This window comes from Haliotis rufescens, unplaced genomic scaffold (assembly GCF_023055435.1).
Source record: "Haliotis rufescens isolate VD_foot unplaced genomic scaffold, xgHalRufe1.0.p SCAF_15, whole genome shotgun sequence".
NCBI classification, from domain to species: Eukaryota; Metazoa; Mollusca; class Gastropoda; order Lepetellida; family Haliotidae; genus Haliotis; species Haliotis rufescens.
Window position 1 is genome coordinate 30,174,952 of NW_025963835.1, and position 25,741 is coordinate 30,200,692.

General features: G+C 41.1%; 1 protein-coding gene across 2 annotated transcripts in view; it reads right to left on the reverse strand.

Moving 5' to 3' along the window:
• The window catches only part of LOC124131920 (neurogenic locus notch homolog protein 2-like), a 36,669-nt gene that overhangs the window by 7,721 nt on the left and 3,207 nt on the right, over window positions 1-25,741 (reverse strand). The window contains exons 2-14 of one of the 2 annotated variants that reach the window (XM_046495452.2): window positions 23,840-23,911; window positions 22,863-22,938; window positions 22,335-22,399; window positions 19,966-20,449; window positions 18,176-18,210; window positions 16,372-16,485; window positions 15,769-15,882; window positions 15,258-15,371; window positions 12,708-12,821; window positions 12,079-12,192; window positions 9,839-9,952; window positions 8,000-8,113; window positions 6,091-6,204 (exon numbers count right to left, since the gene is read on the reverse strand). In XM_046495452.2, the coding sequence (XP_046351408.2) occupies window positions 6,091-6,204; window positions 8,000-8,113; window positions 9,839-9,952; window positions 12,079-12,192; window positions 12,708-12,821; window positions 15,258-15,371; window positions 15,769-15,882; window positions 16,372-16,485; window positions 18,176-18,210; window positions 19,966-20,449; window positions 22,335-22,399; window positions 22,863-22,938; window positions 23,840-23,911 (1,644 nt within the window). The remainder of the gene's footprint in view (window positions 1-6,090; window positions 6,205-7,999; window positions 8,114-9,838; window positions 9,953-12,078; window positions 12,193-12,707; window positions 12,822-15,257; window positions 15,372-15,768; window positions 15,883-16,371; window positions 16,486-18,175; window positions 18,211-19,965; window positions 20,450-22,334; window positions 22,400-22,862; window positions 22,939-23,839; window positions 23,912-25,741) is intronic. The other variant, XM_048395938.1, reaches the window with a different exon arrangement.

The following is a 25,741-nucleotide window of genomic DNA, read 5'->3' on the forward strand; positions in this document are numbered from 1 at the left end:
GGTTGTATCACCTTCCTCTACATGGTTGCACCACTTTCACTACATGGTTGTATCACCTTCCTCTACATGGTTGTTTCACCTTCCTCTACATGGTTATATCACCTTCCTCTACGTGGTTGTATCACCTTCCTCTACCTGGTTGTATCACCTTCCTCGACATGGTTGTATCACCTTCCTCTACATGGTTGTATAACCTTCCTCTACCTGCTTGTATCACCTTCCTCTACATGGTTGTATCACCTTCCTCTACGTGGTTGTATCACCTTCCTCTACATGGTTGTATCACCTTCCTCTACATGGTTGTATCACCTTCTTCTACATGGTTGTATCACCTTCCTCTACCTGCTTGTATCACCTTCCTCTACATGGATGTATCACCTTCCTCTACATGGTTGTATAACCTTCCTCTACATGGTTCTATCACCTTCATCTGCCTGCTTGTATCACCTTCCTCTACATGGTTGTATCACCTTTCTCTACCTGCTTGTATCAACTTCCTCTACATGTTTGTATCACCTTCCTCTACATGGTTGTATCACCTTCCTCTACCTGCTTGTATCACCTTCCTCTACCTGGTTGTATCACCTTCCTCAACCTGGTTGTATCACCCTCCTCTACCTGCTTGTATCACCTTCCTCTACATGATTGTATCACCTTCCTCTACATGGTTGTATCACCTTCCTCTACATGCTTGTATCACTTTCCTCTACATGGTTGTATCACCTTCCTCTACATGGTTGTATCACCTTAATCTACATGGTTGTATCACCTTCCTCTACCTGCTTGTATCACGTTCCTCTACATGGTTGTATCACCTTCCTCTACCTGCGTGTATCACCTTCCTCTACATGGTTGTATCACCTTACTCTACATGGTTGTATAACCTTAATCTGCATGGTTGTATCACCTTCCTCTACATGGTTGTATCACCTTCGTCTACCTGGTTGTATCACCTTCCTCTACATGGTTGTATCACCTTAATCTACATGGTTGTATCACCTTCCTCTACCTACTTGAATCACATTCTTCTACATGGTTGTATCACCTTCCTCTACCTGCGTGTATCACCTTCCTCTACATGGTTGTATCACCTTCCTCTACATGGTTGTATAACCTTAATCTGCATGGTTGTATCACCTGCCACTACATGGTTGTATCACCTTCCTCTACATGGTTGTATCACCTTCCTCTACATGGTTGTATCACCTTCCTCTACATGGTTGTATAACCTTAATCTGCATGGTTGTATCACCTGCCACTACATGGTTGTATCACCTTCCTCTACATGGTTGTATCACCTTCCTCTACCTGCTTGTATCACCTTCCTCTACATGGTTGTATCACCTTCCTCTACATGGTTGTATCACCTTCCTCTACATGGATGTATCACCTTCCTCTACCTGCTTGTATCACCTCCTTCCCCGTGGTTGTATCACTCTAATCTACATGGTTGTATCCCCTTCCTCTACCTGCTTGTATCACCTTCCTCTACATGGTTGTATCACCTTCCTCTACATGGTTGTATCACCTTCCTCTACATGGTTGTATCACCTTCTTCTACATGGTTGTATCACCTTCCTCTACCTGCTTGTATCACCTTCCTCTACATCGATGTATCACCTTCCTCTACATGGTTGTATAACCTTCCTCTCCCTTGTTGTATCACCCTCCTCTACATGGTTGTATCACCCTCCTCTACATGGTTGTATCACCCTCCTCTACCTGCTTGTATCACCTTCCTCTACATGGTTGTATCACCTTCCTCTACCTCCTTGTATCACCTTCCTCTACATGGTTGTATCACCTTCCTCTACATGGTTGTATCACCTTCCTCTACATGGTTGTATCACCTTCTTCTACATGGTTGTATCACCTTCCTCTACCTGCTTGTATCACCTTCCTCTACATGGATGTATCACCTTCCTCTACCTACTTGAATCACATTCCTCTACATGGTTGTATCACCTTCCTCTACCTGCGTGTATCACCTTCCTCTACATGGTTGTATCACCTTCCTCTACATGGTTGTATAACCTTAATCTGCATGGTTGTATCACCTGCCACTACATGGTTGTATCACCTTCCTCTACATGGTTGTATCACCTTCCTCTACCTGCTTGTATCACCTTCCTCTACCTGCTTGTATCACCTCCTTCCCCGTGGTTGTATCACCTTCCTCTACATGGTTGTATCACCTTCCTCGACATGGTTGTATCACCTTCCTCTACATGGTTGTATCACCTTCCTCTACATGGATGTATAACCTTCCTCTACCTTCTTGTATCACCTCCTTCCCCGTGGTTGTATCACTCTATTCTACATGGTTGTATCCCCTTCCTCTACCTGCTTGTATCACCTTCCTCTACATGGTTCTATCACCTTCCTCTACATGGTTGTATCACCTTCCTCTACATGGTTGTATCACCTTCTTCTACATTGTTGTATCACCTTGCTCTACCTGCTTGTATCACCTTCCTCTACATGGATGTATCACCTTCCTCCACATGGTTGTATAACCTTCCTCTCCCTTGTTGTATCACCCTCCTCTACATGGTTGTATCACCCTCCTCTACCTGGTTGTATCACCCTCCTCTACCTGCTTGTATCACCTTCCTCTACATAGTTGTATCACCTTCCTCTACCTGCTTGTATCACCTTCCTCTACATGGTTGTATCACCTTCCACTACATGGTTGTATCACCTTCCTCTACATGGTTGTATCACCTTCTTCTACATGGTTGTATCACCTTCCTCTACCTGCTTGTATCACCTTCCTCTACATGGATGTATCACCTTCCTCTACATGGTTGTATAACCTTCCTCTACATGGTCCTATCACCTTCATCTGCCTGCTTGTATCACCTTCCTCTACATAGTTGTATCACCTTTCTCTACCTGCTTGTATCACCTTCCTCTACATGGTTGTATCACCTTCCTCTACATGGTTGTATCACCTTTCTCTACCTGCTTGTATCACCTTACTCTACCTGGTTGTATCACCCTCCTCTACCTGCTTGTATCACCTTCCTCTACATGGTTGTATCACCTTCCTCTACATGCTTGTATCACTTTCCTCTACATGGTTGTATCACCTTCCTCTACATGGTTGTATCACCTTAATCTACATGGTTTAATCACCTTCCTCTACCTGCTTGTATCACCTTCCTCTACATGGTTGTATCACCTTCCTCTACATGCTTGTATCACTTTCCTCTACATGGTTGTATCACCTTCCTCTACATGGTTGTATCACCTTAATCTACATGGTTTTATCACCTTCCTCTACCTGCTTGTATCACGTTCCTCTACATGGTTGTATCACCTTCCTCTACCTGCGTGTATCACCTTCCTCTACATGGTTGTATCACCTTACTCTACATGGTTGTATAACCTTAATCTGCATGGTTGTATCACCTTCCTCTACATGGTTGTATCACCTTCCTCTACCTGGTTGTATCACCTTCCTCTACATGGTTGTATCATCTTAATCTACATGGTTGTATCACCTTCCTCTACCTACTTGAATCACATTCCTCTACATGGTTGTATCACCTCCTTCCCCGTGGTTGTATCACTCTATTCTACATGGTTGTATCACCTTCATCAACATGGTTCTATCACCTTCCTCTACCAGGTTGTATCACCTTCTACTACATGGTTGTATCACCTTAATCTGCATGGTTGTATCACCTTCCTCTACATGGTTGCACCACTTTCACTACATGGTTGTATCACCTTCCTCTACATGGTTGTTTCACCTTCCTCTACATGGTTATATCACCTTCCTCTACGTGGTTGTATCACCTTCCTCTACCTGGTTGTATCACCTTCCTCGACATGGTTGTATCACCTTCCTCTACATGGTTGTATAACCTTCCTCTACCTGCTTGTATCACCTTCCTCTACATGGTTGTATCACCTTCCTCTACATGGTTCTATCACCTTCCTCTACATGGTTCTATCACCTTCCTCTACATGGTTCTATCACCTTCCTCTACATAGTTGTATCACCTTCCTCTACATGGTTCTATCACCTTCCTCTACATGGTTCTATCACCTTCCTCTACATGGTTCTATCACCTTCCTCTACCTGCTTGTATCACCTCCTTCCCCATGGTTGTATCACCTTCCCCTACATGGTTGTATTACCTTCCTCTACCTCCTTGTATCACCTTCCTCTACATGGTTGTATCACCTTCCTCTACATGGTTGTAATACCTACCTCTGCCTCCTTGTATCACATTCACCACGTTCTTGTATCACCTACCTCTACCTCCTTGTATCACATTCCCCGCGTTCTTGTATCACCTACCTCTACCTCCTTGTATCACATTCCCCGCGTTCTTGTATCACCTACCTCTGCCTCCTTGTATCACATTCACCACGTTCTTGTATCACCTACCTCTACCTCCTTGTATCACATTCCCCGCGTTCTTGTATCACCTACCTCTACCTCCTTGTATCACATTCACCACGTTCTTGTATCACCTACCTCTACCTCCTTGTATCACATTCCCCGCGTTCTTGTATCACCTACCTCTACCTCCTTGTATCACATTCCCCGCGTTCTTGTATCACCTACATGTACCTCCTTGTATCACATTCCCTGCGTTCTTGTATAAGACCTACCTCTACCTCCTTGTATCACATTCCCTGCGTTCTTGTATCACCTACCTGTACCTCCTTGTATCACATTCCCCGCGTTCCTGTATCACCTTCCTCTACCTCCTTGTATCACATTCCCCTGCGTTCTTGTATCACCTACCTCTACCTCCTTGTATCACATTCCCGCGTTCTTGTATCACCTACCTCTACCTCCTTGTATCACATTCCCCGCGTTCTTGTATCACCTACCTCTATCTCCTTGTATCAAATTCCCGCGTTCTTGTATCACCTACCTCTATCTCCTTGTATCAAATTCCCGCGTTCTTGTATCACCTACCTCTACCTCCTTGTATCACATTCCCCGCGTTCTTGTATAAGACCTACCTCTACCTCCTTGTATCACATTCCCCGCGTTCTTGTATCACCTACCTCTACCTCCTTGTATCACATTCCCCGCGTTCTTGTATAAGACCTACCTCTACCTCCTTGTATCAGATTCCCTGCGTTCTTGTATCACCTTCCTCTACCTCCTTGTATCACATTCCCCCGCGTCCTTGTATCACCTACCTCTACCTCCTTGTATATTCTCTTCTACTTACTTGTATTACGTTCTTCTACGTCTTCGTTCTGTCACCTTCTTTCACATCAATGTATCACTGTCCCCTACTTCTATGTATCACCTTCCTACTTTCTATTTTCCACCTTCCCAATATTCCTGTACCACTTTCGTTGTGCAGCCTTCCTCTACTACCTTGTACATCCTTCCTTTATCCTATTGTTCCGTCTTTGCTTTGTACCACCATCCCCAACCACCAGCTTCTTCCTGTTTGTACTTGGCGTGTGTTACGCACATATTCTACCGTGTACAGAAATATGTTAAAGGGCCCATTTCTAACTGACGGACTTGAAAATTGAAAATTGCATTTTCTATTCGTCCACAGGCACGGTCTTAAATATTGTAATTATCAACTGCTCCCCCCCCCCCCCCCCCCCCCCCCCCCCCCCCCCCCCACAGACGCCCACCGCAGGAAGCGACAAATTCAACCATATAGTCTTGTTAGAGATCAGCTGTACAATGTATTCACCTTAGGCTATGATCTGCACTGACTAAAGACACTATGGGCCACAAGGAAGGGCGACCGATTTTGCTCCTGTCTCACATGTTGTTCCTGTAAAGCTAGTTCTGCAGATACAAGAAAGCTGTCATGTTTGTGCCTACCATAGGCGCCCTTGTGGCAGGGTTGGTTCTTGTACCAACGCCTCTACGTACTTCAACCACCTATCTCTGCCTAATTGAACTCACAAATGAAAAGAATTCCTGGATCGTGGTGTATTGGGTGCACTAAGATACATATTGTGGAGAGCTTATTAAGAATTTCCAGCTATATAGTCATGTTTTTAACACCGTACACGTAATTATCATTGTCTGCACTGAATAATATAACGACAAAGTTTTACTACAGAAGGACAAGAGTTTTGTCCCACCTGTTTCACATGTTGCTCCCGTAAAGCCTGTTCTGCAGGTACAAGAATAGCTGCCTTTTTCCTGCACACACGTGGCGTTGTTGAGGCAGGGTTGGTTCTCACAGGTTCGTATATCTTGGAAAAACAGACGTTTTTATATACTTTTATGTTTAAATATCACCTTTTACAGGAACCTAGCTATGAAAAGAAACAGAAATTTCCTGAAATGTCAGGTCCTGTTGGTCGGTTCAAAAGTTGTTATCAGATGATAAACAACTCATCCATTCCCACTCGTATCATTCACTCATTCGCACTGAAATATGTGAACTAAGGTCGTCGTAACTTCCCCGTAATCCGTCAGTCTGTTGTAAACATCGACATCTCTGAGGCCACAAGGCTTATGATGCTGAAAGGCATTGATGGTACCATCCCCGATTATCCAGGATAATATATTATTCTCTTATGGTAACGTCCCTGGACCCATAGCTTCATTTCGGAAGTGACGCCATAATCAAATACCTCCTGGCTCTAACCTAGCACAGAATAAACCTCTATCATGCAAATAAAAAGCGACAAAATCCTTTATAATTCCGACTATATCATGAAAATGTATTTCTGAAACACTATTAAACAGTGATGAGACCAGGTTTTCGCGTAAAGATGAACATATCCTGACCCACCGTCACAAACACAAGTAAAGGCAAGTCAAGTGTTTACCTGAATAACACAAAAGTATGGTACTAGTCAAAATAGGGAATTGTATCATTTTTTGTCAATGATGCGTCAATTGTTAAAATGTTCTCCACATGTCTGCATAAAACGTTTTGAAAGCTTTCCTGAGGCCTTGAATGTTGTAACCCTGATCAAACAACTTTTAAACAAGAGTCGTTCAACACAAATCTAATCGGAATTTAAAGACGGCCGCAATGTCAGTCATATTAAACTCTTTTGTCTAATATTAAACAGTATCTGCATGTGTTTTGTCATGGTTTTACAATTTCATCTACACCTATTATATTATATAGCTTATCTTCAAGGTAAAGCAACATTAACTACATAATCGCCTTGCTCCGTTTGCAATGATATTAATATTAATGGATCATCAAAGTGTCTTACCAATGTGAGTGAGTGTGAGTGAGTTGGGTTTAACAGTATTCCATTTATATCGCGGCGTGACAGCTTAATGTGGGAGGAAAGCCCGAAGTGACGCAGGTCTCAGACGTTTACCACTTCGGTGAAACCCACGAGCACGGGTATGGTGCTGACAAACCTAGAAACATAATCGGGGCGAACCGGGATTCGAACCCACAATCATAGGTTTCTGGGACCCAACTCTGCACAGCGAATCGCGGCGCCTCAGACGACTGGGCCACCCGTGCCCCCTTACCAATGTGAGATTGGAAAGAGTAAGGAAATTGTTAACACAAGTGTTATCAGTTGAATGAAGGTGGCCATGAACTGTCATGACAGTCCGGCGAACGATCGGTGCTACAGGACTTTCACAGTCACCCTTTGTCACCATGGTCAGACAATGCTACCATTTAAGACAGTATCACGATATCCTGTACAATGTATGATATGGAAATGCATCGATGATCTGAGCAAAGGAAGAAACAATATAATGTTGATCAGACACTAAATACGTCATAAACTAGCTCTAACAAAGTAGACACAATTCATGGATAACAGCTTCTTTAATACACTGTAACAGCAACGACGTTTCGGAATAGATCCTCGTACCGTTGTCAAGCAAGGGTCTATACCGACACGGCGCTCTTTCAGTATAATGACGAAGTAGTTCTCCAAAAATTGTGTCTTTTTTGTCACACGTCAGCTTCTAAGAAATGCTTATCAAACAATTTCTCTATTTCCAAAATTGATCAAGACAATGTTACTATTGAATTCCACAAGAGACGAGAGTTCTCCCCACCAGTTTTACATCTGGGTCCCGTAAAGCCAGTCCTGCAGATACAAGCGTATGTGCCATTCCTCGCCACACATATGGTTTCTGGAAGGCAGGGTCGGTCCTCACAGGTACGTATATCTAGGGGGAAACAGAAACTCCTTCAGCCTTATATGATTAATTTGCACTTTTCATAATATACTAAGTTTGAGTATACAACACATTCCTTGGAAAATTCAGCTCTGAAAGTATCAACCTTATTGCGTTCTGATATAAAACGACTCACTCAAACGAGCTTATTAACCTAATGATGAAAGCTTATGTTAAATGCGGGTATTATTTCAGTAGTGGTGTCTTAAAGAAATCACAGAAGATATATATGCTCATTAGTAGTAGTAGTAGTAGTAGTAGTAGTAGTAGTAGTAGAAGTAGTAGTAGAAATAGTAGTAGTAGTATTAGTAGTGGCAGAAGTAAAGTAGTAGTAGTGGTGGTAGTAGAAGTAGTGGTAATGGTGGTAGTAGTAGTAGTAAGAGTAGTAGAAGTTGTAGTAGAAATAGTAGTAGTAGTAGTAGTGGCAGAAGTAAAGTAGTAATAGCGGTGGTAGTAGAAGTAGTGGTAATGTTGGTAGTAGTAGTAGTAGTAGTAGTAGTAGTAGTAGTAGTAGTAGTAAGAGTAGTAGTAGTAGTAGTAGTGGTAGTGGTAGTGGCAGAAGTAAAGCAGTAGTAGTAGTAGTAGTAGTAGTAGCAACAGCAGCAGCAGTATTAGTGGTAGTGGCAGAAGTAAAGTAGTAGGAGTGGTAGTAGTAGAAGTAGTGGTAATGGTGGTAGTAGTAATAGTAATGTTGGTAGTAGCAGTAGTAGTAGCAGCAGCAGTAGTATTAGTTGTAGTGGCAGTAGCAGTAGTAGTAGCAGCAGCGGTAGTAGTAGTGGCAGCGGTAGTGGTAGTGGTAGTGGTAGTATTAACAGTAGTAGTAGTGGAAGTAATCTAGGCCAGACCTCCCGGTATACTTAAGATGCCTTCATTGATCAGTGATAGAGTGATGAGGACCGTATACTAAACTCGTGGAAGGTCCTCATTCCAGCAGGCTACAAAGTGACTCTCTTGATGTCAGGTAGAAGTAAATCACTAAGGTAATCTCTTCATTACAGACACACATATTTCTTCTGTAAGGGTGCATCTTATCCATACGTACAATTAATACTTGCATAGAACTTGTAAATGACTTTTGCTTTCAGGGATAAAAGGTACAAAAGAAAGAGTCAAAGGGAGACTTTGCAATAGTGGATGAAGCAGTCATAAAATATATTTAAGTAATGTTTTATTTAACAAAACAGCAGCTGCGTTCATATTGAACAGAGTTGCTTTGTCTGCAAATATTAACACCATCCCGTTTACATTTATAATGATGAGAAAAATTTGGCAAGTGTATTTTTTCATTAAATATTCCTTTACATCTAAATGATACATGGTTTTAATCCTAAATTTCACCAAGGTTACATTTTGTAGATACGCGGTCCGCTAACTCTACACAGTTACTTGCACAACAGTAGAAAATAGTATCCTAACCTCAGATAACCAATAATAGCCACAATCATTAAACGTTTAAGTAACACGGGTGCAGGAAACGATTACAAGCCATCCTCAAAAAATTAATCCTCCACATTGGCTTAACAATTAAATCCTATACAATGTAACGCCTAATTACCCCAAGTACTGCTTTATTGGAAGCAGCTTTACCAATACACAGTAAACTCTGTAACAGAAAGGGTGATGATTTCATAAATATGATCGGAACCTATCGGGAGGACCCAGGACTTCTTCTTCCAGGAATCTGGACATGTTTATAGTAAAACCATCTACTCCTACCTGATTCGCAGTACACTCCTGAAAAGCCCTCTTTACAGGCACAGGCGAAGTCGCCAAGACCATCTGTACACGTGGCCCCGTTGAAACATGGTTTCTTCCTACAATGACGCATATCTACGACATATAGAAGTCATCTGTTTTTTACCATTTTTGTAAAGTCAAACCCTTAAAAAATATACTCAACAACAAAGGTTCCTGTGACACCAATATTTCAGTGTATTTTTCAAACAAGTAAAGTTTGGTTTTCAATAGTGTAGTACATGTATGGAATCAAGTCACAAAAACGCAACTGCTACAGAAAAGCACGCATTCCATGCAAAAGTCGACTTTTATGCAAGCCCCATGCATTTCACTACACAAGAATGGATATAAAAACACGTGCGTAAACGGGATTCCATATGCATTGTTTAGCATCGTGCCGATAACAACCACTCAGAAAAACAACAAAATTACGCAATTATTCAATATGCCACGCCTGTTCGGAAATGAGCGTCTGCGAGCCATTGGTATGCTTGAAGCAGGATCGAGTCAACGTGATGTCGCAAGACAATTTAACGTCCACAGAAATACCATTTGGTGTTTATGGCAACGTTTCAACAGACGAATGCAGTCAGAGACCATCCTCGGAGTGGCAGGCCACGCGTAACCAATAATCGGCAAGACAACCAGATTCGAACAACACACCTACGAAATCGATTCCAGCCAGCAACAGTGACTGCAAGAAGCATCCCTGGCCTTCGACGAATATCTTCACAAACCGTACGTCGTCGCATCAGATGTGCAGGTATTGTCGCCAGTAGACCCGCCAGACGTCCAATTTTGACAGGAAACCACCGTCAAGCACGTCTACAGTGGTGCAGACAGCCTCTACGCTGGACGGCCATGCAGTGGGGACAAGTTCTAGTCACTGACGAGTCTCGTTTTCACCTCAGCCACAGCGATGGACGGATTCGAGTGTATCGACGTCGAGGTGAACGTTACGCCAATCATTGTGTCATGGAAGAAGATCGGTTCGGGGGCGGCAGCGTTATGGTATGGGGTGGGATTACAGCAAGACAGAGGACCCGTTTGATAGTGCTAGAGGGAAATCTCAATGGACAGCGCTACCGCGACGAGATCATCGGTCCTGTTGTTCAACCGTTTTTGCGTCGTCATGGCCCAGGCATTACCTTTCAACATGACGAGCCCGGCCTCATATTGCTCGACTTTTTCAGGATTCTCTTCAACAAAACAAGGTGAATGTCACCCCTGGCCGGCTCGCTCCCCTGATATCTCACCCCAAAAGAGCACAGATTGGATGAGATGGATCATCGCCTTTGACGTCAACCACGTGTTCCACAGACACGCCAGGAACTTCGAAACATGCTCCAGCAGATATGGACAGATATCCCACAGGACGTCTTGTCCATTCCATAAGACGAAGATGTGTTGCTTACATCGCACCCAGAGGTGGACACACACGCTATTGATTTGTAAATTGACATTTTGGCATATTCGTGTTTGTTTTTTTTATGAAATCACGCATTTTCTGAAGTCAGTATGGCAAATTAAACCATTTGAACACTTAGAGGAGTCTTTTATCTGTTGCAAACCGAAATTGTTTCAGATTTGGTAAAAAACATAACTTTGCATTAAATCTTATTCAATGTCACAGGAACTTTTGTTGTTCAGTATATATAGACGCAAGAAATACCACACAAGAGGTAACCGGAATAAAAACTTTTTAAAAGTTTTAAAGGTATTAACAACATATCTGAAATCAAAAATGCAAATACACAAATATGATTTGATAAAATTGCTGTAATAAGTAACTGCTTTCGCTTATGCAACAATATATATCAGCGAATTTAGACGTCGTTGACCACTTGGATTACTCGAGCCCCAAATTATACCCTTACAGTTGATCAAAGTGTCGATGCGCTGTGGCCACATATTCGCCCTCAATCTTTGTATACTGCTGGCATACCGTAGTAACCACTAACTCAACATAATGGTTCCTGTGAAATATTGACGATTATTGTGCACAATAAAAATCTGTATTTACCGATATCTGAGTTCACCTTTGCGTTTCATTTTGGAAAATACCTCATGACACACGAAATAATACAGACTCGTGCACAGATTGGTTCTCCGGAGGTAAAAGTATTTTAGCGACCAACATCGATGACCCAAACTCTGCCTGGGGTTACAGCTCTGAATGAAGACATTTGGCTGACATGGAAGGACGATTTGAAACCAACCTGCTTCACACGTAGGTCCTGTGAAGCCTGTAGGGCAGATACAAGTATAGGTTTTATTTCCATCAACACACGTGCCACCGTGGAGGCAGGGCTTGCGCTCACAGTGGCGGATATCTAGAGAAAAACAGGCATTTGTTTTAAAATTAAAAGTTCAACATTCAGTTATCACTGTAAACTATTATAAAATTGAAATATCTTTGAGCCTTGGTCTTTAGACAATATACTCCTTTACTTTTTCAGTTAAAAGGTTTAAGTGCCGCGAATGTTTAAGTCAGTTTTCATGGTAACCTGTGTCATGTCGACCTAGAACATGTTATCACAGTCTTCTATGTCCTGAAAGTGTTCAAACAGGCATCTGTGTCACGCCCAGCCTACAAAGTGGCAGCTGCAGGCAATCAGCACTGTGCCTCCGGTCTACAAAGTGTTAGGACAATCAACACTTTGTATAGGGGATGGATCTAGGGCCAGGCTTGAAGTTCAGTTCTACGTTAAAGCTAATTAACAAATACAATTTTAAAACGACACCAAGAACACAGAGGAGCGTGTTATTAGCTAATAACAAGCGTTACCACACAGTTATAATGTTCTGTATTGGGATGATGTCATGCACGGGCTTTCAAACGGCTTACCTTTCTCACAGATCCGCCCGATGAATCCTTGTTTACAAACACAGTTGTACGTTCCAACAAGGTCTACACAAGTAGCTTCATGATAACAAGGGTCGCTCTCACACTCGTTGATGTCTGGTTTATAAATATAAGTGTGTGATTGTATACGAGATATATTTAAGTATCCTTTAAGAAATGGACTCTCGACCAAACAGTTTATTTTATGAGAAACGTCCCAACAAAGTTTGACCACCCGATCTATGGTGTCGTCTCGTACGACAAGCAAGGGCTACTTGGCACAAGACTTCCCAGAATGCCAAAAGGGGTTACAAATGTGAAACGACATTATCAAGTTAACATTATGAGTGAACATTCGTGGATGTACAAATAATCAGAATGTCAACTATTGGGCCTCCATTGTATAGCAGGTCTCATTTAATGTGGAATATAGAAAATGATCAATAGAAATAAGAAAATATAATTTTCATTGGGTAAGATTTGATCGGACTAATATTTCAAACATCCTATGCACCCTTATTGTATCACTGTCCTCTACTTCCCTCTACTACTTCCTCTTAATCTTTGTACCATCTCCCGCTACTTCTTTGTCCCACCTTCCACGACCTACTTGTACGCCTTCCTCTACCTACGTGTACACCTTCCTCTACCTACTTGTACATCTTCCTCTACCTACGTGTACACCTTCCTAAACCTACGTGTACACCTTCCTCTACCTACGTGTACACCTTCCTTCACCTACGTGTATACTTCCTCTACCTACTTGTACATCTTCCTCTACCTACTTGTACACTTTCCTCTACCTACTTGTACATCTTCCTTCACCTACGTGTATACTTCCTTCACCTACGTGTATACTTCCTCGACCTACGTGTACACCTTCCTCTACCTACGTGTACATCTTCCTCTACCTACTTGTACATCTTCCTTCACCTACGTGTATACTTCCTTCACCTAAGTGTATACTTCCTCTACCTACTTGTACACCTTCCTCTACCTACGTGTACACCTTCCTCTACCTACCTGTACATCTTCCTTCACCTACGTGTATACTTCCTCTATCTACTTATACATCTTCCTCTACCTACGTGTACACCTTCCTCTACCTGGGTATTACTTTCCTCCATCTGCATGTACATCTTCCTCTACCTATCTGAACACCTTCCTCTACCTACGTGTACCCCTTCCTCTACCTACTTGTACATCTTCCTCTACCTACTTGTACATCTTCCTTCACCTACGTGTATACTTCCTCTACCTACTTGTACATCTTCCTCTACCTACTTGTACACCTTCCTCTACCTACTTGTACATCTTCCTTCACCTACGTGTATACTTCCTTCACCTACTTGTACATCTTCCTCTACCTACTTGTACACCTTCCTCTACCTACTTGTACATCTTCCTTCACCTACGTGTATACTTCCTCTACCTACTTGTACACCTTCCTCTACCTACTTGTACATCTTCCTTCACCTACGTGTATACTTCCTTCACCTACGTGTATACTTCCTTCACCTACGTGTATACTTCCTCTACCTACGTGTACACCTTCCTCAACCTACTTGTACATCTTCCTCTACCTACTTGTACATCTTCCTTCACCTACGTGTATACTTCCTTCACCTACGTGTATACTTCCTTCACCTACGTGTATACTTCCTCTACCTACGTGTACACCTTCCTCAACCTACTTGTACATCTTCCTCTACCTACTTGTACATCTTCCTTCACCTACGTGTATACTTCCTTCAACTACGTGTATACTTCCTCTACCTACTTGTACATCTTCCTCTACCTACTTGTACACCTTCCTCTACCTACTTGTACATCTTCCTTCACCTACGTGTATACTTCCTCTACCTACTTGTACATCTTCCTCTACCTACGTGTACACCTTCCTCTACCTACTTGTACATCTTCCTTCACCTACGTGTATACTTCCTCTACCTACTTGTACATCTTCCTCTACCTACGTGTACACCTTCCTCTACATAGGTGTAACTTTCCTCCATCTGCATGTACATCTTCCTCTACCTACGTGTACACCTTCCTCTACCTACTTGTACATCTTCCTCTACCTACTTGTACACCCTCCTCTACCTCCTTTTCCCACCACTCTCTATCACCTCTTCTGGTACCACCTTCCTATATCGCATTGTAATACCTTCCTCAACCTCTTCGTTTTGCACAACCTCTACCTGGTTGTTTCGCCTTCCTTTATCTTCTTGTGCCACCTTCCTCTATATACTTGTTGCACAAGCTTTAATTCTTTGTACCGACTTCCCTCCCTATACGTCCTTTGCCTCCTTGAACAAATGCCTCTACGTTCTTGAAAAACTTCTCTCTACCTAATTGTACTCACAAATCAAAACAATCCCTGACAGATCTGGGTAAATGGTATAATGTGTGGAGACGTATTTTGGAGAGTCAATTAATTTTTTTCCGCTATATAGTCATGTATGAGGGTGCTCATAAACCGTAGAGGTCATAATCAGTGTCTGTACTGAATAACGACACAGGTGTACTACAGAAGGACGAGAGGTTTTTTACCTGTCTCACACGTTGATCCTGTAAAGCCTGTTCTACAAGTACAAGTATAGATGTCATTATTCTGTATACACGTGGCGTCGTTGAGGCAGGGTTGGTTCTCACACGTACGTCTATCTGAGAACAAACAGTAGTTTCTTTAAACGCATATGTTTAATATTAAGCTTTATTTTTATTCTGAAACCAGAAAGTTCAGAAGTGATAACCAGACACTTACGGCTCACGCATTTACTCATTCACAGGGTCGTGGCACCTTTTCTTCATCCGTCGGTCTCTCTCCTCCTCTAATGCAGCAATGTTTAAGGTGCATGTCTTGCATTGGCAATTAAATCCTGTACAATGTAACGCCTAGTTACCCCAAGTACTGCTTTAGAAGCAAGTTTACCAATACATAGTAAACTCTGTAATAGAAAGGGTGATGAGTTCATAAATGTGATCGGAACCTATCGGGAGGACCCAGGCCTTCTTCTTCCAGAAATATGGACATGTTTATAGTGAAAACATCTACTCCTACCTGATTCGCAGTACACTCCTGAAAAGCCCTCTTTACAGGCACAGTTGAAGTCGCCAAGACCATCTGTACACGTGGCCCCGTTGAAACATGGTTTCTTCCTACAATGACGCATATCTGCGACATATAGAAGTCATCTGTCTTTTACCATCTTTGTAAAATCAAACCCATATACAAATATTTACGCGCTAGAAATATCACACAAGAGGTTACCAAAATACAAACTTAATAACAAAAGATTTTAAGGTATCAACAAGATATCTGAAATCCAAAATACCAATACCCATATATAAATTGACAAAAGTACAATGATCAATTAGTGCTGTATTTTATGCAACATAACATATATCAGCAAATTTAGGCGTCGTTTAGAATTCGCCCTCAATCTCTGTACACTGATGGCATAGCGCAAGAACCACTAAAACAACAGAATGGTTCATGTGAAACAATAACGATTATTGTGCACAGATTGAACTTTGGCATTTTTTGCACTGTCCCAGAGGTAAAAGTATTTTAGCGACCAACATCGATGACCCAAACTCTGCCTGGGGTTACAGCTCTGAATGAAGACATTTGGCTGACATGGAAGGACGATTTGAAACCAACCTGCTTCACACGTAGGTCCTGTGAAGCCTGTAGGGCAGATACAAGTATAGGTGTTATTTCCATCAACACAAGTGCCACCGTGGAGGCAGGGCTTGCTGTCACAGTGACGGATATCTAGGGAAAAACATTTCTTTTCATGATATAAGTTTCACGGTAAGTCTTCGCTGTAAACTATCATAAAATTTAAATATCTTTAAGCCTTCAGCTTTAGACAGTATACTTCTTTTAAACACGTAGTTACAAACCTAGCTCTGTGTAATCCTAGTAGATGCTATGGCGATATCCTGACCAGTGTATGATGTTGACATGGATGATCCGATCAATATCGGAAGCTGTATATTTTTTTGTTTATTTGTTTGTTTCTTGTTTAACGCCTCACTCAGCAATATTCCAGCTACATAATGGCGGTTTGTAAATCATCGAGTCCGGACCAGCAATCCAGTGATTGACATCATGAGCAACGATGTACGTAGTTGGGATACGATGGCATGCATCAACCAAGTCAGCGAGACTGACCTCCCTATCCCGTTGGTCACCTCGTAAGACAGATATGGGTTGCTGAACACCAGTACTATCCCGGATCTCCACGACGAGAAGCTGCGTGTAAGGTTGTCAATACACCATAAATGTCATAATCTGTATCTGCTTTGACATTATACATAGCGTTGGTATTGACGTCGACAAGTTCAGACGAGAGAATTCCTACAATTTGTACACCTTTGTTCGGTAAAACCAATACTGCAGATACAAGTATAAGTGTCAGTGTTCTGCACACAAGTGGCGCCATTGAAACAGGGTTGGCTCTCACAGTTCTGTATATCTGGGAGATAACAGGCAGCTAGTGTAAACTGATACAATTATCATTGTTCATTAAACTAAGTGAGTTAGTGACTCACTCACTCATGTCAGTGTATATCGTGGCGCCATTTCCTTCGTCCGTCCTGTAACGCAAACTTCAACATATCCTCTTTTCATCTACCTATCCAATACGTATCATCTACGTATCATCTACATGTACGTATCCTATACGTGTCAGTATGACTTGGATCTTGTTTTTACCGTTTCACTGTTACTTCTCCAAACTAATGTAGCTTATATTAAGTTCAAGAAGAATCAGCCGAGCCACATATACTACCGGCTCCAATCGTCATCTTGTCAATATTAAAGCATCATAATGACATTTTTGGCAACAGTAATAGGAAGGCGGCCATGAAATGTAATGGTGTCATCAATGATTTTCAGTGATCTATTCATATGATTTTTACCTCTATTTTGTCTTTGCCAGTGCAATCTGTTTGGCGTTCATATCTAGTCACCCAGGGCCGGAAAGTGTTACCTTGGCAGGTGGTATCACGATATTCCGGACCAGTTGAGTCATATGGTCATGTTGTGTAAATCGTCACGTTAATTAACTTATAAGATTGGGATCGTCACGCCAAAAAACAGGATAACCTGATCTTTGTGTATGTTTGTTGTTTAACGCAGCACATATTCCAACTGTATGGCGGCGGTCTGTAAATAATCGAATCTGGACCAGACAATCCAGGCACTGAGCTAGACCACCTGATCTATTTAGTCTCCTGTTACAAGTACTGAGTTTTATGGACATATTTTTACGCAAAATATCTACGGGTGCTAGGGATTAATGACTTGAAAGACTGAGCCTGGCAGGTTATACCACTTTTCAGTACCTGGTCAAACATCAAAATATGATACACATTGAGACAAAATGTGTAATAGTCTAATTTGACATGATTTCTTTTTAATGAAGACATCTGTTAAGCTGAAAGAAAATTCTACTTGCCATTTTTCTCTCTGCCATCAAGATCCGTATTATTCCTGAAAATACAAGAAGCAACAAATATTAGTTTTTTTAAGATTTACCATCTTAAAAAATATGCAGAGGTATAGCTGACAAGCAGCTATTCTTATTTCACTTTTTATTCAGTCCATTCCATTTATGTCTCTAGAATGTCGAGGGGCGATCGGGGAGCTTATTGGTTAAAGCGTTCGCTCGTCACGCCGAAGACCCGGGTTCGATTCCCACATGGGTACCATGTGTGAAGACCATTTCCGGTGTCCCCCGCCGTGATATTGCTGGAATATTGCTAAAAGCGGCGTAAAACCGGGCCCATACTCACTCACTCTAGAATGTCGAACTACTATTATGATAAACACTGTAAGTATATAATACGAGTTCATAGCCCAATAGCCAGTAACGTTTCATGTCCTCGTCTGAATTACAATTATAATGATGCAGCGAATCCTTCTATCTACATGTAAAACATTGAATTACCTACATCTACTGCCTAAATCTAGCTCCATGTACCGTCATAATCTACCTACATGTGCTTCATTAGCTGCTTGATCAAAGACCTTGGTATAAGTGGCATATCAAATAATGCCACATATAAGGCCAGTTTGTTAACTGAGAAAGAAATCTGCCAAAACAAAACAACTTTTAACTTGACTCAAATACCTGAAGACATTTTCGTTCAAAGATTGACCTTAGTCCTCATATAAGCAAGGAAGGACTTTTTTCATATTCACACAAATTAATTGACACGTGGAAATAATACCATATGGATTTTCAAAACTCAAAGGATTTGTTTGATCTTTTGCAATCTCAGAAAAGAACTAACTTTAATTCTGTCAAAACGTATATCTTTAGTACTCCACTTTCCCACGCGACAAAACCTCATCCCTTCTTCCATGGGGCATTTGTCACTGTCTTCAAAGATTCTGGAGATTTTGTAGTAAAATAATAGAGAACGGCATCTTAAGTTTACTGAGAAAACAATATGTGAAATGTTGGACGTCCTCCCAGTTAATATGTATGTGAAATTAGATGTAAATATCACATTTAGGTAAGACGTAGGTGTCCCTATGGGCATCAATCGTGCTCTTGTCCTTGATAATCATATTCTTTATGCTTATTAAAAGGAATTTCTGATCACATTGTCAAAATCAAAGCACTTGAATTTGGTCAAGAAGTTAAACTTAAACTTAAATATATCAATGATCTGATATCGTTCAATGATTGTCAAAAAGCCAGGTCCCTTTCACGAATTTACCCCTCCGAAAAAGACAAAAAAATCACAGTTTGATAAATGCATAAGATTCAGAGTGACCATTAAGTATCCAAAGTGTGTGAAGAGGGACTCACCATACAGTTTATCTCAGGCAATTTAACAGCTTCTTGGGTACAATCGAACTTTCTCCTTCAACTAATATTTCGTCATACGACTTTTGCCCAAACGTTTGACCATGGTTGAATCATTGAAGGCATTATCAAAGCGTTCAAAAGGATGACATGTAAGGGACACAATGATGTCCGAATCAACTAGTCAATATTCAACAAGTCCTTATTTTGACTTTTTTTCATATTTTCCTTGTCTCTTCCAGTGAACACTAACTTGCCTTTGGGACGGGTGCTACCGGTGTAGAGCAACTTTTATAATCACCATTTGATAGTGATTTGTAAACACATGCTTTAGACATAGTTTAAATCGTACATAAAAACTCTAGAACATTTTCACGAGAATGGAATTGTCTTATCGCTCATGTCCACACTACCTTTAATGCAGAACTTACAATTTCGGCAGAGTGGTGACTTCACTTGCAGACTGTGTTTGTTGTGGGTCGTTTGGGTCAGCCAGAGTGGTGACTTCATTTGCAGACTGTGTTGTTTCTTGTGGGTCTTTTCCGTCAGCCAGAGTGGTGACTTCACTTCCGTACAGAGGTGTGCTCTCACCTGAAGCCTGTGACGTCTGTTGTGGTTTGTTTTCGTTAAATCGTGTTGTAGTTTCACTTCCATACACTTTCGGTGTCTGTTCTTGGGTTTGTCCGTTTGACAGAGTCGCGACTATGTTTATAGCATCGGTAGTTGTCTTTTGTGCTTCTCCTCCAGAAAGGTCATTGGCGCTTTCACTAACAGTCTGTTGTCCACTTGATCGAGAGATGTTGTCATTATTCTCATTAGGCTTAGATTCCCGTGGGCCTCCTGGTGTGTCGGGCCGGGCATTAGGTGCCCTTGTCGTAGGGTCATCAGACGGGGAATCTTGCGTTTTGTTGTCATCTGTGAGGGAACCACAATAGTGAATGAGTGAGTGAGCGAGTGAGTTGGGTTTAACGCCGCCTTTAACAGTATTTCAGTTATATCGCTGCGTGTCAGCTTAATGTGGGAGAAAAGCCCGAAGTGATGCAAGTCTCAGACGTTAACCACTTCGGTGAAACCCACGGGCATGGTGCTGACAAAGAATTAAACCTAGAAACATAATTAGGGCGAACCGGGATTCGAACCCACAATCATAGGTTTCTGGCGTACCCAAGGGACGCAACTCTGCACAGCGAATCGCGGCGACTTAGACGACTGGGCCACCCGTGCCCCCGGAACCAAAATAGAGCTTGATACTGCCTACCTACTTTTGGGTGAGAGATAGAACTGTTTTACGCCGCTTATGTATCCTAGTAATATTACGGCGGGGGCACCAGGACGGGCAGCACACTCTGTTCCCATGTGAGGAATCGAAACCGGGGCTTTAGCTTGACAAACGAAGCCCTTAACCACTTGCCATTTTCATTTGAATCACCAATTACAATATTATCACTATAAAGCACAACAGATTTACAATAAATCAAATCGTTCCTTCATAGTGTTGTACACAAAGGCTCAACGTAATGATCAGTCACCATCAGTGAATCGAAAATGTCAAAACTAAAATGGAAATGTCAAAAACCAAAACGAAAATGTCAAAAACTAAAATGAAATCACAGAAAACTTCAACTAAATAGTTTTCACCGCGGTGGAAATAGTTTTTTTTAGTTTTAGTTTTTGACATTTTCGTTTTTGTATTTGACAGTTTCATTTGAGTTTTTGACATTTTCGTTTCACTTTTCAGCGATTCAATATCTTCTTTACACATGATTTATCACATATTTGTAAGACAAATCGTGTTAATTTGCAAAGGTCCAGACTCCATGTCCCTTATGGGCCACCGTATTAAACCCAACTCATCCAGCTGTTTTAGTAATAGCCTCGCCTTGCTTTAACTATGTAACTATTATATATTCTTTTGCATTCATACTTTCTATTGGTCTGTGACATTGGACTGTTGTTGAACCATACCATGTATTCACCTTTCGATGTTAGACAATGTGTTTGGCAATGTATGTATCCATGTTGAATATATGGTATTGGTTGTTCGTATATGCTAATAGGTGGCCCGGATGGTCGTCGAAGGCGCGGCATCACGGTCTGAAGAGATGTGTTCCTTGGGAGTGTCAGAAACCAAACTCACTCACTCTATGTGTGTATTCATTCATGGATTTTGTGAAACAAATTATTTCCTTAAGAAAAGATCCCAGACAATCAAATGGTCGATCCATCTGTGATGATTCAATAGGAGGGATCTAAGCTGTGGACCCTGTTCGTATGACATTGTGTGTATATTGTTTAACGCTGCACTCAACATTATTCCAGCTATATGACGGCGGTCTGTACGTAATCTAGTCTGGACCACACAATCCATTTATTGATATCATGAGCATCGATCTACGCTATTGAGTAACAAGATGACATGCATCAACCAAGTCAGCGAGCCTGATCATATGCGTCCGATCGCGTCAGTCGCCTACGACAAGCATTGGTTGTTGATCATGAAGACCAATTCTAACCCGGGACGTCACGGTGAGACAAGCTAGAGCTGTTGAAGACCAAGTCTAACTCGGATCTTCACGGGTAAACAAACAAGGGTTGCTCAAGCATGGGTTGCTCAAGACCTATTCTAACCCGGATCTTCACCAGGTGAGACAAGCCAGGTTACTGAAATAAAATTCTAACCCGGATCTTCGCAGAGTGACATTAGCATTGGCTGCTTAATTAAGACCAATTCTATACCAGAACTTCACTGGGGCAAATGACATTTTGGTCCCAAAACGTTACGGAATAATCGCCCCTTTACCTTCAACTGTACCGTCAATGTAATCCTTCAGTATGTCATAAACAACTTTGGAGACGTTGGTGAGTCTGAAATATATGAATTAGATCATGTATTAAACAATGGATTAGTTAGTTTTAAGAAGGCGGTAATAAAGTCCCAGCCAATGGCTACACACGTGAGTTTTCACAAGGCGGGTCAATGGGACAGAGCACATATTAACAAAACATGTAAGTAGGTGTTTATAAAGTGGATGATATGCACAACAGAACACACACAATGATAACAAGTGTCAACAACAAAGAGGCCGAATCATTTACGGATGACGAATGAACGTAGTGTATACACACCTGTGACAGATTGTCGATGTGTTTGCATGTACATTTGTTATGGACGTGGTTGAGCTGAACTTACTTGTGTAAGTATAGTTTAGCTTAGGGTAGCATAAATTGATGTTATACTTTACGCGTACATGTATTGGATGAAGTGGATAGAGGGCTATCAAGGATAAAATGTTACATCAAGACATTGTTACACAATAGCAATACATACACTATATCCTGTATAGCTTCGGGGCGGGCTCTGTTTTGACTGGGGCCATTGCCCTGCTCTGAAGAGTTGTCATCAGCTTCAGAAAAGAGAGGTAACATGATGTTAAAATACATTTTCACTTAAGACATGTATTCGTATTGTCAATGAGCTCGAACTGTGTTCAATTACGGTTGTTCTCTTAATAATAATATACTGTTATATGAAACTATAACAAAAACAACCTTGTGGAAAATGTGATGTCAGTTTGGCGGATTTAATCATAGACAATGGTATAATGACAACACATTTTTGTATCTGTTTGTTGTTTAACGCCATACTCAACAACATTCCAATTATATGACAACGGCTCCTTTTTAATCGGGTCTGAACCAGAGAATCGAGTGACTGATATTATGAGCAACGATGTACGCTGGGGTACGATGACATGCAATCATCTAAGTCATCGAGCGTGACCATCCGATCAGCTACATGTAATAATGGTTTAATTATTATGAACCAACAGTTACTCTTGCAGGCGAGTGGTGATGACTTATTTAAGTGTTGCTTGTTTTTAAGCAAAAAGCAACAACATACATTTATCATCCAAAACTGGCTCCCACGGGAGATATCGCTTGGGTGAGATCAAGCGATATCTACGTTGTAGATAACGCTGCAATAAAATTGCATCACAATGCTTTGCAGACCATTGTTACGTCATTGGTTACCATGACGTCACAATCAAATGACATCACTAATTGCTCTGCTACTGAAGCTGTTAGCAGTACTTTTTACACGTAAGACACTGCTTATAACTGCCTACTAAAACAGTTGGAAGAATGATGTTGGATGATAAATACAATCTCACACTCTGGTCTTTTGATATAAAATATATCAACACACGTTGATAAAAGTGGAATAACTTCCAGGTTTGATATATTTGATATCAAAAGACACTCGGGTGAGATTGTCTATGTATTGGCTGAACACCCGGTGTTTACCTCCCAATGGAACATCATAATAGTCTGCGTTTTTTCGTTCCATTCCTTCAGGGAAGTGAGTTGTTGGAACCTCTGAAATGATGACAGGATCGTTAAGACCACATCCCGCAGACTCCACTTAGAAGTAAATATAAGGTTAGATATAGTAAACTGATGGCTTGTCATGAGAGAAGTATAATCTGTGTGACCGTGCACCCCGAGCAAACGTTTTGATGACCCTAAACGGCCACACAGATGGTACATCCAACCATTACGCCATCTTTAGCAATCACCAAGATTTGAAAACGGAAACACCTCTTTATCAGGAAACCCAGTTTTCCGGACTTTTACTGTGATTAACGTCACGACCGAAAATGTGACATAACACACTGACAATGTTAATCTGGAATTTCATTTATTCGAGCGGTTTTAAGTATAAGAGATACAATTCTTTCAGTTCCAGCCGAAAATGACGTTGGAATTTGTTACGTTTAAGTTACTTGCGTTGTATATGAAATATATCACACAAAAACAGATTATATTCTTAAAACGTCAAGTAACAGACATTTTTACAACTAGTGTTTTGGAATAGGCCTAATTTGAAACACCAAAAGTTACGCCAATATTTGACCTTGACAACATATTGGATATATCACGTGTATCAAGATCACAATGCACATAACCAACAGACAAAAATGTTACAAAAAGGTACCGAGATGTTTTGACTTACATAAGGCCTATCTAGATATTGTACTCTTGATAAACTAAAAATAAAATACACATATTCCAATGTAATTCTAATTACCGATTTCCTTTTCTTTCACATACTTTGCACAAACAAAACTGAGTTTGTAGTCAATCACAAATGATCATAAGATCCACGTGTGTCCCATGTATTTTTTGTTCGGTGGATTTTGAAAGAATTCGCGCTATATCGCATCACTTGCCGTTTTGTCCATACCAACTCTTCATATGTTCGTGCGTTATAATAAACATCCGTTTCTTGAAGTCCAAGTGTCTACGATCTCTCCAAGCGCTTCGTCTATTCAGCTCAGTCCAGGAGTTTTCGTGTCGCTGTTTCCTAATCGACGAATTTCTTTGACACTGATCCTCTAACACCAAGAATCGGTATTGAATTTGAAAACATTTCCGTTGCACTTGCAAGAGAACGAGAGGCACCAACCTTTTTGAATCGAGTTGACAGCCGGAATGATGTCATCTTGTATCGGAATTTTATCCATGTGTTCATAAGTCATCAAAGGCATTATCGAAAGGACCAAAAGCTCCTGTACAACTCTTCCGTCCAAGTGAGGGTCACACGAAAATGTTTGTTGCTCATATTGAAAACAAGGGAAAATACTTGACAGTTGTAAGCCGTAATCCACTTTTTCTATTTTGCTTATTCATTTGTGCATGTTTAGCATATATGTTATCGTGTACAATGTCAGGATGAGTGTGGGACTGAGATTCAGTCGGACAAAATGCATGAAACATATTACATAAGTAAATATTGATTCTTGACATATAGACAAGGCCACATATTGTTCGTGGCATAAATATATGCGTATATATACGTACCAAGCGACTTTTTTTAATTAAAGTAATTCAATAGTTCATTGGTCATTTTTTTTCACACTTTGCAGTACAACAGTTCCTTCTGGCAATGAATTGCTCCATTTAAGCAAGATCTTCAATCATTCTTACGAATACATCCAAGTTGAGTTTATTGATTTTTGATACTAGATATAGCTGAATCTGTTTGCATATAAGATAATATTATTCAAGAAACTGTATCCAGTGTCAATTCCCATTAATATTGCAAAGTCAGTGAAGATAACATTTATATCAATGTGTCTTTTTTATAAACAATCTCATTCCAGACATTATTTACATGATCACAGAAAACAAATATGAGTTTACAGT